At 52.6% G+C, this 17,994-nt stretch overlaps 1 protein-coding gene across 1 annotated transcript in view; it reads right to left on the minus strand.

Moving 5' to 3' along the window:
* The window catches only part of ALPK2 (alpha kinase 2), a 116,184-nt gene that overhangs the window by 28,151 nt on the left and 70,039 nt on the right, over positions 1–17,994 (minus strand). Inside the window, exon 5 of the mRNA XM_045296055.1 lies at positions 4,318–7,450. Within this exon, the coding sequence (XP_045151990.1) occupies positions 4,318–7,450 (3,133 nt within the window). The remainder of the gene's footprint in view (positions 1–4,317; positions 7,451–17,994) is intronic.

Consider the following 17,994-nt stretch of genomic DNA (forward strand, 5'->3'; position numbering starts at 1 on the left):
TATACTTTGACCTGTTGCTCTCTTCATGAATGCTGGTCCTGATGTCATCCCACAGTTCAGCTGGTCTTCAGTCATTTGTGTTCAATGCATCAAATCTGTTCTAGAGGTGGTCTCTAAATTCAGGTGGGATAGACTCGTGGTCTCTAAATTCAGGTGGGATAGACTCGTGGTCTCTAAATTCAGGTGGGAGAGACTGGTGGTCTCTAAATTCAGGTGGGATAGACTCGTGGTCTCTAAATTCAGGTGGGATAGACTCGTGGTCTCTAAATTCAGGTGGGATAGACTCATGGTCTCTACATTCAGGTGGGATAGACTCGTGGTCTCTAAATTCAGGTGGGAGAGACTGGTGGTCTCTAAATTCAAGTGGGATAGCTTCATGGTCATATGTTGCCTCTTGTGGACTTGTGTTCATTTTCCTTAGCTTCAACCTGAACTTTACCTTTCAGCTTTCCTGGGCAGTTGATGATCCATGCTACGGTCGGTCCGCCCTTCCTTTGCTGATGTTGCGCTTCTCCATTGTCTCTTGCCACAGGTGTGCTTGATTTGATTCCTATGTGTTCCATCTGGGGGTCCACATGCACAGTTGAGGGTTCTGTGTGGAAAAAAGATATTTGCAATGGAGAAGTCCTTGTTCTGGCAAAAGTCTATCTTGCAAACTCCAGCTTCGTTTTGATCGCCACGGCCATATTTTCCAGCTGCCGATCCTGCCTTTTAGCTGCCAGCTTTCCCAAGCCTAAGTCAAACTCTCATATATCACCTGGAGACCTGGATCACGGTGCCCCAATCCTCCCCCCCACCCGCCGAGAACCTGAATGACCATTCCAAGTGCATAGTTTCCTCTGGGCTGAGATGACTTTTGAAGGTCTTTCAAAACATGGTTTTTAAAACGTATGTGCAAATCTGTTGGATACCCTGCACTCTTCAGAAAGCAGGTTTGTGTGCAACCCCATGTGGAAGAGGGGCTGTGGCCGTTACATCATCTCCTGTCAACTTGAGCGAAGGCGTGGAGTCTAGCCTGTCAATCAGGCCATCGCCAATCATGCCTCTGTGTAGGCATGGCCTTCTGAGGATTCTGGGAACTTCTTCCTCCCTTTCCTGCTGTTGAGACACTCAAGAGAGCTGGAGGAGACACGTGGAGACCGGCGCCAGCACTGAGATGCTTCCACCACCACTGGATCCACAAGTTTCCCCCCACTGGCCTGTGATCTTCCTGCATTCGGTGTCACTGCATGTGCTGTGTGAGTCTGAAGAGGAATTCGTGAACTAGTATCGCACATATCAGCTAATATCAGGATTACGGACTTGATCTGGACTGAGCTAGGTGCTTTCTCAATATGCAATTATTCCTTGATATCAAGTGCTCTCTTACACACATATGCGTGTCTCTGGATGTGTTTCCCTAGTCAACCTGGACCAACACAGGGACCAAGAGTGGCCTTGTGTGGATTGGACCTAATATACGTGAGCCTCAAAGACTGAGGGTGCCGGCTAAGGAGGGCTTCCCGCCTGGTGGGTTCATGAGGCCCGGCCCCCCGGCACACACGGACTGACCGGACCACCTCGCCTGGCATCTTCTTTTCTGCCCTTGCCAAGTGTTATCAAAGAGGCTGACATTTTTCGTGGATTTCTTCAACATCAGTTTATGGAAAGGAATTTGAAGCAGAGAGAAAATGGAAACAATTAGGAGGGTTTTGTTGTTGTTGTTGTTGTTTGTGAGGTTCTCTAAGGCTCTGAAATCAGAAACAAGGAGACCCCAGAGCGCGTTAGATTCAGAAAAAGAGGAGGGCAAGTTGGGAAGAAAATTTACATTCAAATTTGGAAGGAAAAAAAGTCAAGGTTAAAATAAAGCTGTTTGAAGTAAAAGGTAGTGATTAACGAGGAGAAGCCTAAATTGTACCTACATCTTTCTTTGTGTGTGGTCTATTTAATTATACTAATTAGCTACACTGATTAATGCTTCTGTTGATCTTTAAAAAAACAGATTAAGAAACAAAAAGATAAAGAAAACAGAAAGGCATCCTAACCTCACTCCGTCAACTAAAATACCCTTCGGGGGATGCCACTGGGAGTTGGAGTGGACCGTCAACTGAGCAGCAGGCAGGAAGTCCCTGGTGGCACAGTGGGTAAGAGCTAGGCTGCTAACCAAAGGGTCAGCAGTTCAAAACCAACAGTAGCTCTGCTCCAAGGGAGAAAGGCAAGACTTTCTACTCCTGCAAAGAGTTGCCGCCTTGGAACAACCCCATGGGCTCAGTTCTGCCCTGTCCCACAGGGCCACGATGAGTTGGACTTTTGTTTTGCTTGTCAAACCAAATTAAACCCCACCATTTTCAAGCCAATTCCCCTATTAATCTAGGGAAACAAATCCACAGACTGTAGTCTATACAAAGGCAGATTCCAGGCCTTTCTTCTGAGGGACTCTGGAATGGGTTCCAGCCACCAATCCTTATCTTAGTAATTGAGCCACGTGGCAGTTACATAATCTCCTGTCAACTTGCAAAGGGGTGGAGTCTAGCCTGTCAATCAGGTCGCAGCTTTGACCTCATTTTGGAAGCACAAAGAGCTAAATAGGTCACTGGAGGCCATTCATGCTCTCTGTTTCTTCTTCCTGCTGACAAGCCACATGGAGGCACACTGAAGGAGCCAGAGCCCTGGAGCTGGAGCAGCCACGTGGAGACCCACTCCAGCGCTGAGATGCTTCCACCGCCACTGGATCCACAAGACTTCCCACCCACTGGCCTGTGATCTTCCTGCATTTAGCATCATTACATGTGTTGCGTGAGTCTGAAGAGGAATGTAGAGACTGGTATTGGACATATGAGCTAATAGGGGACTTACAGACTGGATCTGGACTGGGATATTTTCTCAGTATATAGTTATTCTTTGATAGAAAGCTCTTTCTATAGGCATATGAGTCTCCCTGGATTTGTTTCTCTAGTCTACCTAGACTAACACAAGCACAGATCATTATGCCACCGGGCTCCTGAACATACCCTACCAACACACCCCATCAAGTCGATTTTGACTCATAAAGGCCCTATAGCAGCGGTTCTCAACATGTGGGTCGTGACCCCTTTGGGGGTCAAACGACCCTTTCACAGGGTTTGCCCGATTCACAACAGTAGCCAAATGACAGTGATGAAATAACAAAAATAAGTTTATGGTTGGGGGATCACCACAACATGAGGAACTGTATGAAAGGGTCGCAGCATTAAGAAGGTTGAGAACCACTGCCCTATAGGATACCGTAGAACTGCCCCTATGGGTTTCCAAGACTGTAAATCTTTACTGTAGCAGAAAGCCTCACCCTTCTGCCATAGGTTAGCTGGTGGTTTCAAACTGCTGGCCTGTGGTTAGCAGTCCAGTGTTTAAGCCACTGTGCCACTAGCAGAAAATCCCCGCTTTCTCTCAGAGAGTGGCTGACCTCACAGATAAACCACTGACCTCATAGTTAGCAGGTCAATGCATAGCCCACTATGACCCCAGCGCCACTTCTCTGATGTCTATATGGGGGTTCCAACGCTGTAAATCTTTCCAGGAGCGGACAGCTCCCACTTTCTCCCGAGGAGCAACTGGTGGATTTGAACCATGAACCTTTTGGTTAGCAGCCTGATGCTTACCCAACGGCTCCACTAGGGCTCCCTCTCTCAGTGGTTCTCAAATTGTGAGCCCCATCAGAAACATCACCCCCACCTGGAAGCTTGTTAGCCATATGGCAGGCACCGCACGTGCCTGGGCTCCCCTTGAACCGGGCACCACTGAGTGGTTTCTATGAATGCAGCATGACCCAATGTCCTTCCTCAGTACACACCAGAGCCTTTGCAGGGCATGGAGATTGGGGGGTGGGGGTGGCAAGGTGGGCAGAAGGGGGCACCAGATAAGGGACAGAATAACCTCAGGAGGCACCACAAACATGGAAGGTGTTCCCCAAGGTAACTGGACCAGAAGGGGAAGGTGGTTCTGTTGGCCTCTCCCCTCGACCAACATCTGTTCATCTTGGAATTGGGGCGGGGCAACTTGGAGATGCCCTGGGCACTCCTTACCCTGCCCAGCCCTGGTCAGAGATGCGATTTCTTGAGCCCCACCCCAGACCCAGGGAATCGGCTCTCTGGCAGGTGGCATCGGCAGTGGTCAGCGTTTTCACAAAGCCTCCAGGGACTTCAGAGGTCCCCTCAAATCTGAGAGCCCCCAGCCCGCGTGTTCACGTCACCTGACCATGCCCCAGAGCGGGCAGCCCTCAGAACTCTGCAGGAAGGGTTGCCGGCCTCACCAACCTCCCCGCTCTCCCCACCCTCACATTCTGGGGAGCAAGCTTCTCACCTCTCCCGTCTCTTTTGCAAGGTGGCTTTTTGGGGTCTTTCTTCTCGTCCGTGCGTGAAGCAGGAGCCTCGAGTTTGGGAATCTTCTTCAGGAAGATCGAGGACTTCCGGGCCTGTTCCCTCTCTTCCAACTTCTGTCTTAGGGCTGCTACCTTGGACAGAATTTTCTTCTTGACGCCATCGGCTAGGTGTCCGCTGCCCAACGTCTCCTGCTTCTTCTTGGCCTCCTCTGACCTCATCACCGTTGGCCGGGCCCCGGTTTTGCCGGCTTTGGTAGGTCTGGGCCTCTCCTCCTCCCTGGACTTATTCACAAGGGAGGCTTGTGGGAACTTAGGATCGTTCTCTGCTACCCATTCTCCTGAACAGAGGGCCTGAGTCCTGACTGGGGAGCCAGGTGAGTTTGGGGGCTTCGTGTCCCCACAATGGGGCTCTTCTCCTTTAGGTCCCTGGCTTTCGTTGCTTATTGGGGAGCTTAGCCTGCCCCCTTCCGGAGAGGACGCTGAGGGCAAGAGTGCAAGAGCACCAGGAGGGGACACATGTCCAGTAAACTCACCATCCCGGTCTCTCCCCCTTTCCATCGAGTCAGCACCGGCATCCTGACGGGGTCCGGGCTCGGCGAACACACTTCCGGCGACCTCATGCATTTGGCCCAGGGAGCCAGTGTCCATTCCAACAGACGCCTGGGCCCTTCTTTCAAGACCGCCCAGAGGTGGCAACGTGTGGGGAGCACCTTCTGCTGTGCCTTCTTGGGCCGCCTCCCCGAAGCCGCGCCCATCACCCCCTTGTTCTTGGCATCCGCCGCCTGCCCCTGGGGCCACCTCCCCTCCCTGACTAGGACGCGTGGCCTGGGAAAGGGCCAGGTGGACGCCCTCCGGGGCGCTGCTGTGTTCCCATTGCTCGGTGGCCTCCCCGCCCCCGCCATCTTCTGGGTTTGGGCTTGTGCTCCTCTCACTGGGAACGGTCTCCCCACTTTCCTCGGAATGCACCCCTTGCACAAGGGCAGGCCGGACTTCTTCTGTCTGGCCCAAGGGATCGTCATTGGACGGACCTTCCACTTCACTCTGCACTGGTGTGGATTCGGGGTGCTCTAGCCGCTCAGCCCCAGCCCACTCCATCCCATCTGTTTCCGCAATGGGATCCACAGATGACTCTCGGAGATGAGGGGAGGCCAGCAACGGTGTCAAAAAGGCCAGGCCACTCACCTTGGGCTGGTTTCCCACCTGCCCTGGACTCATACTGGCATTGTCCTTCCCACCGACTATGGATGCCTCCGGGGGCGCCGCCGCAGGACAAGCTTCCTTTGTGCCAATAGGGTCCACGGAGGACTCCAGGGACCCGAGTTGGCTCTTAGAGGGGGGACAAAGACCCCTCCAGCCATCGCTGCTGCCTGCTTGACGCCCGTGGGTGTCACTCACCAGGGCTGAGGCGCACCCGCACGGAGCACGGCTAGCTGGTGCTGCCATTTCGGAGGGGCTCTCATCGCCCATCGGTTCGTCTGCCTGGAGAACTTCCGCTAGAGCCCAGACCCCATTAGGAATTCTGGGGGCAGCTCCGGGCTCCTCGCACCCACAGGTTGTTGGATGGGTTGGTGGCCAGCTCTCTGACCCAGGCTCCTCTAGACTTAAGATCTTCAGCTTGGTGCCTGCTTCCCCAGGGCCTCCTTGGCTCTCTTTAGATTCCTCCAGGAGATAGCTCCTGAGCGGCAGAACGCTGCTCAGAGCCTGGCTGACCACTTCCACGGCAGCTTCTGCCACAAGGGAGACGCTGCTCCCCAGGCCGGAGCTCAGGCCCCTGTCTCCACCGGCGTCTCCGCCTGACCGGTCCAAGGGCACCGAGTTGATTTCCTCTTGCACAGCCAATGTGGAGGCAGGCACACTTCCTTGGAAACCATCTTCAGAGGGAGAAGCCTGCTGGGGCGGGCCCTCTGGCGGGGCTCTCTGCTTGGTTTCACCTCCTTTTTCTTGGGCATTCTCTTGGAGGCCCCCGTGGTCCACTCGGGCCACCACCTGGCTCTGCTCTCCATGCAGGGGACCAATCTGCGGAGGAGGGTCGCTACAACATCCCTCTCGCTCTGAGAGCTGGGAGACGCGCGTATGGGTGCCTGCAGCCCTGGGCACCAGGCCAGACAGCTCCTTGAAAGCTTCAGCCATGGAGACAGGTAAAATACGGCCCCCGGGGACACAGGAAGGATGTTGGGGCCTGTTGCCATCTGGTGCCCGAGGGGAGCACTCCTTGGCACCCTCGCCCTCTGCAGGGCTGTTTTCAGCAACCGGAGCAGCGTGGTACTTGGCTGGGTGGACTTGGGGGGCCATGGTGATAGCTGGTGCGTCTTCATTCTGCCTGGCCACCCAAGGACTCCCGAGACCATCAGTGGACGGTGTTGGCTTCTCCCGGGGAAACGTCACACCCCTGGCTGCTGGGCCTGTGGTGTCTTTGGCACAAGCCCCAGTCCTCTCTTCGTCGTCTTCGAATTGCAACAAAGAGTTGCTCTCGGGAGAAAGAGGCCGGCCTTCCTCCCGCCCTCCTGAGTGGCCGAGGCTTGTCCTCTCCTGGCAAGTCCTTTGATGGCAAGCCAACATGGAGGTGTTCTCGCCGCCCTCTGCGACAGCACCCCCCGGGGCGCCTTCATGGGCCTCTTGAGAAACGTCCTCAGTGAACTCGCTGAGAACAAGTGGTGGCCCGGCTGAATGTCCATCCCTGGCATTTTCGCCGGTGGAAGACTGTGGAGGCCCAGGACCGCGTTCATCGCCTGGGACTTCCAGCCCCTGGTCGTCAGGAGAACATAAACCATGGAGGTCAGTGTGGCCGTGCTGCGGGTAGTGACCTGAGCTCTCACGGGGGGACAGGTGTTCACTGCCAGCTTCTGAGATGCTTAGATCATGGTCCAGGTCTCCCCCGGGGCCACCAGCTAGGCCGTCTGCTCTGTCTGTGCCTCGGTCTTCCTCGAGCTGTGGGCTTGGCATGCAACTATCTGCATCCAGGTTCTCAGCTGATGAAGCACTGTCTTCCGGGGTCCCTCCTACGTCGGAGGGGGAGCTGGCTGAGGTCCCGGCGGGTGGGGCGGTGAGGGAGGACTCCGCCCTGGCAGACTCGGTAGCTGTTGACATCGGGCTGGGAGCATCGTGTGCTTGCACCTGGGGAGAAGGAAAGCGGTATTAATAGACTGGCTCCTGGGATCGCCTGCAACGGCTCATCACTGCTCCCCCTCTCCCTCCCCACCCCCCAAGCCCGGTGCTAAGCCTCCGGGACTGTAATAATGGAGCAGGAGAGGAGCGGGAATGATCAAAATCCAGACCTTAATCCAACCGCCCTTTGGCTCTTAAAGACTGCCCGGAGGGAAGTCCTGGTGGTGCAGTGATTTGCGTTGCGCTGCTAACCGCAAGGTTAACAGTTTGAAACCACCAGCCCCTCCTCCGGAGAAAGACGAGGCTTTCTACAGCCTTGGAAACCCACAGGCACAGCCCTACCCTGTCCTTAGGGTCACCATGAGTTGGCATCCACCTGATGGCAGTGAGTTTGCTCTGGTTTCGGAGAGCAAATCAAACACTACATTCCAGAGGCTCTTGGTCAAAACCCCCATGATCAGTCAAAAGCCTGCCGATAGCCAATTTATTTCATTATTTGATCTCTCTCTCAGAGAAAGAGTGGGGAGTTACAAATGGAATGCTCACTATTGTGATTGAGCAAGAATGGCGTGTGCCATTTCAGAGAGAGCACTTTCCACAACGTTCCCTCGTGAAATATGCAGTGCTGGCAAAGTAGCAACGCGGTCCTTTGTCCCCAAAGTAGGACACCATGCTGGCTCAGAGGCCACTAAGGATCAGAAAGGCCTGCACCTCTGGGGAAGCCAGACTGTTGGGGCTGGCCCTTGGCAATGTCCGTCCGTTCTGACTGGGTAAGTTCAAAGGACCCTGGGCTCCATCACCCAGTTTAAAGCAGATGCCATACGGTTGGCAAACCAACTCCCGCAAAAAGTGGGGAACTCAGAATGAGTTAGGGATTTTGGGGGGGGGGATGAGAGGTGGGGGACAGGAAAGGAGGGGAAAGATGGAAAGGGCAGAGAGAGCCACAGAGGGAAAAGGATGGGAAGGAGGGAGGGAGGGAAAAATTGATCAAGCCTTTTGAACAAAACTGAATGATCAACTTATACCTGGCTCTTGCTAATTAAATGGGTCCTTAACTGTCTGCCACTCGCTATTTACTTACATACAGATGTTTAACAAGGCTCCTGCTAGCTGGCTCTGCTCATTGCCAGAAGCTATCAGTGATTAAGGGGGGGTGGATGGTTTCTCTCCAGTCACGCCAGGATGTGAAAGAAACACACAAAAATACCCTCTCACAAGGACCCGATGAGGACAGGGAAGTAGACAGCCTCACCTTTCTCCCTCAGAGCTGGTGGTTTCGAACTGCTGACCTGGTGGTTAGCTACCTTGGGGTACAATGACCTTGAGAGCTATCCCTTTCATGCTGAAGATGGAGATACCGGGTCTCAGAAGAAAACTTTGGACCACAGATCCTGATCTGGAGAGACCAGCCCCTGAAAAGGACATCATGCTGGATGAAGTGGAGGGCAGTCAGAAGGAGGAGGGCCCTGGACGGAGAGATTGACACAGTGGCTGCTCAGATGTAGCAACAGCTGTGAGGATGGCGCGGGACCGGGCAGGGCTTTCTTCTGTGGGACTTAGGGTCACTATGGGTCAGAACCCACTCAACGGCACCAGTGACGATCACAAACATCACACAAAGGTGACATTATTCCAAAGATGTTTTTTTGTTTTTAATCCTTTTATTGGGAGCTCTCACAATCCATCCATCCACTGTTTTGAGCACATTTGTATATATGTTGCCATCATCCTTTTCAAAACATGTTCTTTCTACTTGAGCCCTTGGTATCAGCTCCTCTTTTTTCCCTTCCACCCTCATGAACCCTTGATAAATTATTATTATTTTCATATCTTATGCCATCCACTGTCTCTCTTCACCCATGTTTCTGTTGTTCGTCACCCTGAGTTGGGGTGGGGTTCTATATCAATCATTGTGATTGGTTCCCCCTTTCTCCCCGCACCTTCCCCTTCCCCTCATGGTATCGTTACTTCCATTACTGTTCCATTACTGTCCTGGATTCTGTGTGTTGAGAGCTCTTATCTGTACCAGTGTACATGCTCCAGTCCAGGTTTGTAAGGTAGAACTGGGGTCATGATACTGGGGTGAGGGTGGAGGGAGAGGAAGCATAAAGAAATAGAGGAATGTTGTAGGTTTCGTCAGTGCTATGCTGCACCCTGGCTGGATCGTCCCTTCCTTGTGACCCTTCTGTGAGGGGATATTCAATTGTCTACAGATGTATTTTGGGTCTCCACACTGCCCCCCCCCCCCGGCCCCCCGGCATTCGCATTGTTATGATTGTTTGTTTCTGATGCCTGATACCTGGTCCTGTTGACACCTTGTGGTCACACAGGTTGGTGTGCTTCTGCTGAAGAGCATTTAAAAACAGTTGCAGCAGCACATTGATCGGGAGCTTACAGAACTTTGAGGGGATTCAGAAGAAGACGTGGAATGAGGGATAATACTGCTTATACCAGATGGATCTCAGCTAAAAGCACAGAAAGAGATTGACCTGTACATCATGCTAACAGCCACAAACACATTTGACTGTGTCGATCATAACACATCCCTCGTATTGGTCAGCACACGGCCACGCTGGTCCTAAAACGGAGTGACCCTGGAGAAGATGGACCATCAGGCCAGTAAGTTGAGGTGAGTCTGGCCATTGGAACACCCCCCCCCAAAGCTGTGGGATTGTACCTTCATTTATAGAACACTTGTAGCTCATTCAATGGCACATCCTTCTTCCCTCTCTTGATGTGTTGTTTTTAATTCTACTTTAAAATACCTGCGTGACATCACCTGATAAAAGCTGTGATGCATCCTTGACCGCATAAATCCATTGATTGAGCTTCTACCACGTACCAAGCACTGTTGTAAGCACTGAATGAAACCCCGTGAGTCAACCTGACAAAGACCGGAACTGACATCCGACCAACAAGCCCCGTGATTGGTCAGCTACTGAAGTGAAAGTCTCTATGCTGGACCGTCATCAAGCCCGGCATCTACAAGTCAAGGCCCACAGTATCCAAGGACAAGCTGCCCTGGCCTTACTGAGGGGTCAGCTCACATAGTCCAGAAAACCACAGACTCACAGCTAACAGATCTACTCTCTCTCTCCTGAGAGTAGATCTGGTAGCACGAAAACTCGAGCCAACATTACCAAAGGGGGATGGTGTGGGGCTCTGGGAGGGAGCCCTGCTGGGTGTATGGACTTGGGCCCTAGAGATACAAGTTCATAGGCCAGCTCCCTTTGCGGTTACATAGCTGACCCCAGGGGACCTCCTTGGCCTCTCAGAACCTCTATCTCCTCCTCCAACGCTAACCACATGCATGGCAAGGCCCTCGCCTGGCCAACTGCCCGGTGCCCAGAGGCAGCCTGTGGTGCCCAGAGGCAGCCTGTGATTGCTCGCTCCCTTGCTTCTCTGTAAAGACCCTGGCACCCAGACAGAGAGGGAAGGGCTCTGGACTTTCCACAGGCTTCCTCGTGGGAGCTATCAAGTCCGTCTGAAAGAGCGCTGCTATCTTTGCCCCCTCTTTCCTGAGGAGCTGGCAGCCTGGGTCCAATCGGGGGACCACCACCAGGAAGTGACCACGAGGCAGATAAGAAGGATGCCTCACTGTGCTAGTCAATCTCAGGACGAGGCCGGCTGACACGGTGGCTGCCTCGCTGGGCTCCAAAAGAACGACTGGGAGGAAGATAGGGTCTCCAACATTCTCTGCGGACATTCCTGGGAATCCTCTCTCTTCCGGCTTCGGAGAGGGCTGTCTTGTAGCCAGGGGAATGGCAACTAAACGTGAACCCCCTCTGGGGGTGCTTCACACCCCCTGTCTGCCCGGCCCCACCCAATCATCGGTGGGCGTCATATCAGGACGTTTCACTTCGTCACAGCGGACACTAAACAGCATCTTAGCCAATGTTAGACACCTTCCTCTCCCTTCTCCTGCCGTCGAGTCGATTGACTCAGAGCGGCCCGGAGGATGGGGAGCACCGCCCCCGTGGGCTTTTGAGACTAACTCTGCAGGAGTAGAAGGCCTCCTCTTTCTCCAGTTACACACCTGTGTGCTGTGAGATCGGACGTGTACACATTTTTGGTAATGCCTAGAGAGAAGCCAAAGCCACCCTGGGGTGCAGTGGGTTAGCACTGGGCTTCTAAGCAGAAGGCTGGGGATTCGAAGCCGCCAGACGCCGCATGGAAGAAAGAGGAGGTGGTCTACTTCTGGGAGGAGTTACGGCCTCAGAAACCCGATGGGGCAGTTGCCCTCTGTCCTGTGGGGTCTCGGTGAGTCGGAATCTACCGGATGGCAGGGTTTAAAGAGACTGTCATGCTTTCTTATGGCTGGGGGCGATTGCCAGGGAAGAAGCTCAGGCCTCATTGGAGGAGGTGGCTGAGCCCCCGGGAGCAGACGTTGGCTGGTCTCACCAGGCCGGGGGCATTGTGCAGGCCGGGGTTTCCAGCAGGGGCTAGGCCACCCTGTGCAGTGCAGACCGCCAAGTGGGAGTGCAGTGACCAGGACAGGGGTGGTGCTGGACTTCCGGGTGTGTGAATGACGCAGGATAGGAGTGGGACCCCTGTGTGTGCCTGGCAGTGGACAGGCCACCTGGGGCCTTGTGATGGAGCCACTGGGAACCGTGCAGTCAGGGGCCTTTAGAGCAGTGGGCAGGTCGTGTGGGGGCTGGTTGCCAAGCAGAGTAGACTACAGAGAAGTCACCGCGGCCAGAGGCCACAGCTCTCAGGTGATGTGCAAACAGTTAACGCGATCAGCTGCTAACCAAAAGGTCAAAGGGTCAAGTTCATCCAGAGACACCTTGGGAGAAAGGCGTGGCAACCCACTTCCGGAAAGTCTGCCCGGAAGACGAGCTACTGGCAGAGCCGGGCTCCGTGCGCCCATCTCAAGAGCCCCCACCAACGCTGGAAGTGGCAGGGCCCCTGGTCCAGCAGCCTCTGTGGAGAAGGTCTAGCATCCCGTGGACATTCGAGGGGCAAAGCTCAAAGGGACCCGGCCGCCCAGAGCAGGGGCTGAGGGTGCATTCACAGGTGAGAGGCAATAGTTGGAGAACTGAGACAGGTGCTGCCAGGATTGGACTCTTCCGGCTGGCCGGCCTTTCCTGTGGGATTACTGTCAACATCCCGAGACAAAATGTGAGTGAAACCAGGGTCCACCTCCACTCTAATCACAGCACAAAGTTAAAAGTTAAAATGGAATCTTTTGAAACCTCTTCCTTCCAGCTTTTCTAATAAGAGAAGTTATTACCAGCCCACCAAGGGGCAGGGGAGTCCCCTTCATATAAGCCCACTCGGGGAGGCTCTCTGGGCCTCTCTGTGCAGCTGACCCCCTGGGGGGAGCTATGCCCTTTCAGAAGCAGATCTGCAGGCCTTTCTTACTCTGTGCATCTCAGTGGGTTTGAACCGCTGACCTTAATTGGTGGGATCACGCCCATAGCAATGTAGGGGCCTTATGTGCTTGTCAGTCTGCTTTCTACTCTTGTCAACAGTCTCGGTAAGTCACAGGGGCAGTTGTACCCTGTCCTACAGTGTCACCGTGAGTCAGCGCCGACTCAATGGCAGTGGGTTTGACTTTGGTTTGATGCCTGGTGCCACAACCGCTATCTTCCGATGAACGGACAATGCCTGGTGGCTGGCAGAACAAAGAGACACAAGAACCTGGGGGCTCGTGGGCCTTACTGACCCACCTCCTGGTCACGCTGTGACCTTCTGCCCACAGACTTCTTGCTAAAGGAACACATGCCTTGGTGTCCGAGGCTACTCTTGGTTGGTTAGTCTGTTCCCTGCAGCCAAAAGCATTCCTAACAGGTATTAAAGGAAAAAAAAAAAAAAACTATTGCTGAGGAGTGATCGATACAGCGTGGGAGGTCCACCCCTGAGCTCTTTGGAAATTAACCTGAAGGACAAGGCCGAAGAGGGCAAGCGGTGTGCCTCCTGGGCAGGGAACTCGAGGGGGGTGGTCAAAATGCCAAGGGATCTCAAGGGCCTGAAGCAAGGTGAATTGAAGCAGAGTGGGGGAGGCTCTGGAGAAATGTGAGAAGATGCAGAATCCAGGGTGAGTGGGGATGTTTCCAAGGGCCAAGTACAAGCACCAGGGCCAGGAGAGGCAAGCTACCAAATGCCCTCACTTCAGCTGCAACTGTCCTCCCTATAGGCCAGACGGATCCTGCCACAAAAAAAAACATTCTTTCCCCAACTCCTGGCTCTTTTTAAACCTCCTTTCCTCCCGGTGCGTATTTGGCACAGGCAGGACTGTGCCCCTCAGCAGTTGTCCACACATCATCGATTTCCCCGCGAAGTTCCAGGAATCTTTACTGGGAGACTACTCCCCAGCCATCCCGGCGCCCACAGCTAACCTTTCCTAATATCTGCTGAGCCCTCACCCGGGCCCTTCTTCATCAGCCAATAGATCAGATCCATACCACCTGGGGGGAAGGGGGTGTGGAAAACCGAAAACAGATAGCCCCGTCCCCAGCCAAAGGAAGCTTAAAGGCAAACTAGAATATTTCAAGAACTTGAGTTTATTTTTAGGAGCTGCCTGGCAGCCTAGCAAAAAGCTTCACTTAAGGTTTTGGACAGGAAAGGAACACATGATCAAGTATGTGAGGGCATGGCCTTACTGGATACGCATCTGAAATCCCCACTCTGGGACAGGATCCCCGTACTCTGCTCTTCTATACACATACACACACACACACACACACACACACACACACACACACACACACACATCTTCAGCCAGCTGGGGTTCAAATCCTGTGCTCCTTTCCTGGGACAGTTGTAGAGCTGGTAAAACATTCCATTTGCTCTCAGTTTGCAATAGAACTAGATACCCCTGGCCCAACCCTTGGTCCAGGGCGAAGGGGCCCCTGCAGGATGGTGGGAGTAAGAGGCCCCCCAGCACCAGGCTTTGCTCATTGGAGGAGGTGAGCGAAGTACCGATAGTAGGTGCTGTCATCACTGTTGGGTTTGCCATCCAGCTGGCCTCGGATGCTTGCATCTGTTGCCTGGTCCTGTACCATCCTCATGCTGGGTCATGAGTCAGGCTGTTGTGAGCCACAGGGTGTTCGGTTGGCTAAACTTTTGTAAGGAAATGGCCAGTGGCTTTGGAGAAATCTGGTTTGTCCCCAGTAAAGGGAGAGGGTTGGAGAGTATCCCTGTTTCGGGGTTGTGTAGTTGCTCACACACAACCCCATCTGCCCATACTCCCTGACCAGCCAGAACCTTGGACTGTGACCTTATTTGGAAATAGGATCATTGCAGATGTAATGAGATGCGATCATATTAAATGAGAGCAGGAAGTATAACTACCGATGCCTTTATACTCAAAATGAGACTTGAGTATCTAGATACAGAGGGAGGATGTCCATGTGTGGTAGTTACATAATCTGGGGTCAACTGACACTATTAAGAGTGAAGGGGTGGAGTTTAGCCTGTCAATCAGGTCGCTGCTTGATGACCTCATTTGGAGGTGCTAAGGAGAAATATAGCTCACTGGAGGCGGGACACACACTCTCTTTGCTTGGTATTCCTGATGACAAGACAAATGGAGATATGCTAGAGCCCTGGAGCTGGAGGAGCCACATGGAGACCCACACCAGCGCTGAGATGCTTCCACTGCCACTGGATCCACAAGACTTTCTACCTACTGGCCTGTGATCTGTCTGCATTTGGTACATTGCATGTGTTTCATGAGTCTGCAGAGGAATTTATAGATTGGTATCAGATGTATGGGCTAATATCGGACTTATGGACTTGATCTGGACTGGGCTAGGATGTTTTCTCAATATTCAATCACTCTTGTATATAAAGCTCTTTCTCATACACATATGAGTGTCTATGAATTTGCTTCTCTAGTCTACCCAGACTAATACACCATGTGAAGACAGAGGAGGCAGAGATTGGAGTGATGCAGCTACAAGCCAAGGACTGCAAGCAACCACCAGAAGCTAGCCAGAAGTAGGAAAGGATTGGTCCCCAGAACCTTCAGAGGGAGCTCGATGCTGAGATTCTGGTCTTGGACCCTCCAGACCAGGCAGAGGAAGGACTCCTGCTGTTTCATACCGCCTCATGTGTGGTCAGTTTGGGATTCTATGGCCTATTGTCGTGTGACCAACAATAGAAATATGGGCTCAGACCTGATCCTCCACTCGGGACCAGATGTCTATGGCTTCGAAGGCTTCCAGAACAGACCCTTACGGAAAAGAAGACAGACATCATTACACAGGGACTGAGCCAAGGGTGAGTCAGTGGTACCTTCAGAGAGGGCCAGGGAGAGATATCCCAGGGCAGCCACTCTGTGGACACTACAATGTTTCCTGCCTCCCTGACCTCTCAAGTTGTCCCTATACCAACGCAGTAGGTCATTTCTCAGTCCTCAGAAACATACCCTGAATAGCAACCCAGTGATCACAGATTTAAGTGAACAAACAAACAAACAATAAACACATTCCTTCCCATGAAAGCACATTCAGTTGAACCCTAAATGAACTACACCTCAATGGAAAGAAGACTAAAATCCCCACAACTGGACCAGCAGGTAATATTATAATAAATGAAGAAATGACTGAAGTGGTCAAGGATTTTGTTCTGCTTGGATCCACAATCAATGCTCATGGAAGCAGCAGTCAAGAGATCAAAAGATGCGTTGAACTGGGTAAATCTGCTGCACAAGACCTCTTTAGCGTGTTGAAAAGCAAGGAGGCTACTTTGAGGACTAAGGTGCGTCTGACCCAAGCCATGGTATTTTCAATGGGCTCACATGCCTGTGAAAGTTGGACATTGAATAAGGAACACTGAAGAAGGATCGATGCCTTTGAACGATGGTGCTGGCAAAGAATACTGAAAATGCCATGGACTGCCAAAAGGTCAAATAAATCTGTCTTGGCAGAAGTATGGCCAGTGTGCTTCTTAGAAACAGGGATGGCACGATTTCTTCTCACATACTTGTCAGGAGAGATCCGTCCTTGGAGAAGAACACCCTGTTTGGTAAAGTGGAGGGGCAGTGACAAAGAGGACGGCCCTCCACGAGATGGATGGACACAGTGCATGCAGCCATGTGCCCACGCAGAGGAACCACTGTGAGGACGGCACAGGGCCAGGCGGCATTTCGTTCTGCGGTGCATAGGGTCACTCTGGGTTGGAACGGAGTCATGGCAGCTGACAACGATACACCATGATTCTGTCTCGAAGTGGTCACGACTACATAGATGCACTCTGCGGGATTCTATGTTTTATTTAAAGAGTTTCTTTTACCTCCCAAATTAAAGGAATGTTACAGGTATATCAAATCACAAGCTGAGAGTCACTTAGCAATGTTTCGTTGACTTACAGCAGATCAGTCTCCTAGCCTGGTCTCTTCATCTGTAAACGGAGAGTTGGTCTGGGATGATGAATCTGCCTTAATGTTCTGTGAATCTAGGTGAGTTTGTCATTTTAAAATATTTTTAAAACTTAAATTCTTGTAGCTTAAAAAGAAAACCATTTCAAAACAACTGAGAAATGCCCATTCCCTTGAAAGCTTGCTGTTGTCAGGAGCTGGCTCATCTATTCTGGCTCGGCGGCCCTGTGCAGAAGAGGAAACATGCGATAGTCCCACAATTTGATGTCCGAGTCCATTGTTAAAGACACTGTGTCAGTCCCGCCTGCTACAGACCTTCATTTTCACTGACCCTCGACTTTCCCAAGCACGATGCCCTTTTCCAGGAGCTCATCCCTCCTGGCGGGAGAAATACTCACCCCCAAAGGGGCTCCAATCTCAGAACCCCATAGGCACCATGCTCTACCCTGTCCTCTGGGGTCACAGGGGGTTGGCATCGATGGGGTGAGGGTAAGTTTGAGCTGTTTTTGAGCCTCTCCTGGTAACCTGTCCAAAGAACATGAGGCGCAGTGTCAGCACCCTCGTTTCTCAGGAGCACTCTGGCTGGACTTCCTCCAGGATGGATTTGTTTGTTTTTCTGGCCGTCCACGGTACTTTCGACAGTCTTGGCCAGCGCCATAATCCTAATACATCGATTCTTCTGTGGGCTTCCTTAATCCTGGTGCTGTTTTCCACCTGCATAGGTGGCATGTGAACAACGATGGAACATATCGGGTCAGGTGCATCTTAGTCCCTAGCGTGACATGGTCACTCTTCTATCCCATCCAGAGGCCCAGTGGGGGTGGCCCAGTGGATTAGGTGTTGAGCTGCTAAACCCAAAGTGGGTGTTCCCAACACACCGTCCCCTCCCTGGAGACAAAGAAGAAGCTGTCTGCGCCTGTAAACACTGACAGTCTTGGAAATCCTGTGGAAGGTCACTGTGAGTCAGGATCGGATGGCCTTGGCTTCCTCAGAAAAGCCTACTACCCAAACGAGTAGCTAATAAGCCACACTTGTTTTTCTTTCTACTGAACCACCTCCGTTTGTCCTGGAATAGCATGCCTTCCTGCCGGGGTTGTGGGTAAGGCATTGAGCTGCTAACGAGGAAGCCAACTCTTCAAACCCACCCGCTGCTCAGAAGGCAAAGGATGAGGCATCTGCTCCAGGAAAGACAACCAGTCTCAGAAACCCGATGGCGATCCCTGCAGGT

The sequence above is a fragment of the Echinops telfairi genome, unplaced genomic scaffold, assembly GCF_000313985.2.
Source record: "Echinops telfairi isolate 266 unplaced genomic scaffold, ASM31398v2 ScPeMD7_7400;HRSCAF=8409, whole genome shotgun sequence".
Taxonomy (NCBI): Eukaryota; Metazoa; Chordata; class Mammalia; order Afrosoricida; family Tenrecidae; genus Echinops; species Echinops telfairi.